The sequence below is a fragment of the Eucalyptus grandis genome, chromosome 3, assembly GCF_016545825.1.
Source record: "Eucalyptus grandis isolate ANBG69807.140 chromosome 3, ASM1654582v1, whole genome shotgun sequence".
Classification (NCBI taxonomy): domain Eukaryota; kingdom Viridiplantae; phylum Streptophyta; class Magnoliopsida; order Myrtales; family Myrtaceae; genus Eucalyptus; species Eucalyptus grandis.
This window is the reverse complement of record NC_052614.1, coordinates 31,791,961-31,792,528: the sequence shown is the minus strand read 5'-3', so window position 1 is coordinate 31,792,528 and position 568 is coordinate 31,791,961. Positions and strand designations below refer to the sequence as shown.

The 568-nt window shown below is 56.3% G+C and overlaps 1 protein-coding gene across 1 annotated transcript; it reads left to right on the top strand.

Annotated features, from left to right (window-relative positions):
* Nucleotides 1–568, top strand: LOC104437188. Its single transcript, XM_010050082.3, has one exon. The coding sequence runs from the start codon at nucleotides 128–130 to the stop codon at nucleotides 329–331; it is 204 nt and encodes a 67-aa protein (XP_010048384.1). The 5' UTR covers nucleotides 1–127; the 3' UTR covers nucleotides 332–568.

The following is a 568-nucleotide window of genomic DNA, read 5'->3' as shown; positions in this document are numbered from 1 at the left end:
ACCTGCATCAGCAAAAGCCGAAGAAAATCAAGAGCAGACCTCCTCCTTGCAAATTCCTCCTCCTCCTCCTCCTCCTCCTTCCATAGAAGGGAACTGCCAGAAGGGTGCCGGCCTTCTTTCCGCGGAGATGTGCCTGGTGTTCGTGTGCGACGAGGACGAGCAGGTGGTGGCACGGCAGGCGGCGCCGGGGGCGTGCCCGTACTGCGGCGGGGCAATCCAGGCGATGGACGTGGAGAGCCAGTGGCGGTTCTGCTTCCTCCCGCTCTACTTCCGCACCAAGCGCAAGTTCTACTGCTCCCTCTGCGCCCGCCGCCTCGTCGTCCAGTCCTAGCCCTTCCGCCATCGGTTCTTCCCCACTCCGACGACCGCGTTTTTTCGGGGTTTCGACCTTGTTAGTCGCTGGTGATCGTGTGCAGAATTTCTTTAGGGTTCTTGAAGTTAAGAGATGAGGTATGTGGATGTATATGGATGGCTTCGTTAGGGTTTCTGAAAAGAAAACCCTAACGGGGAAAAGGGTGCCTGTAAAACGCGTTATACAGTGAATCGATCGGATGGGTTGAACTTTTAA

What these genes read in the sequence shown, in the direction of transcription:
- LOC104437188 (XM_010050082.3), top strand. Translation starts at nt 128, where the DNA reads ATGTGCCTGGTGTTCGTGTGCGACGAGGACGAGCAGGTGGTGGCACGG.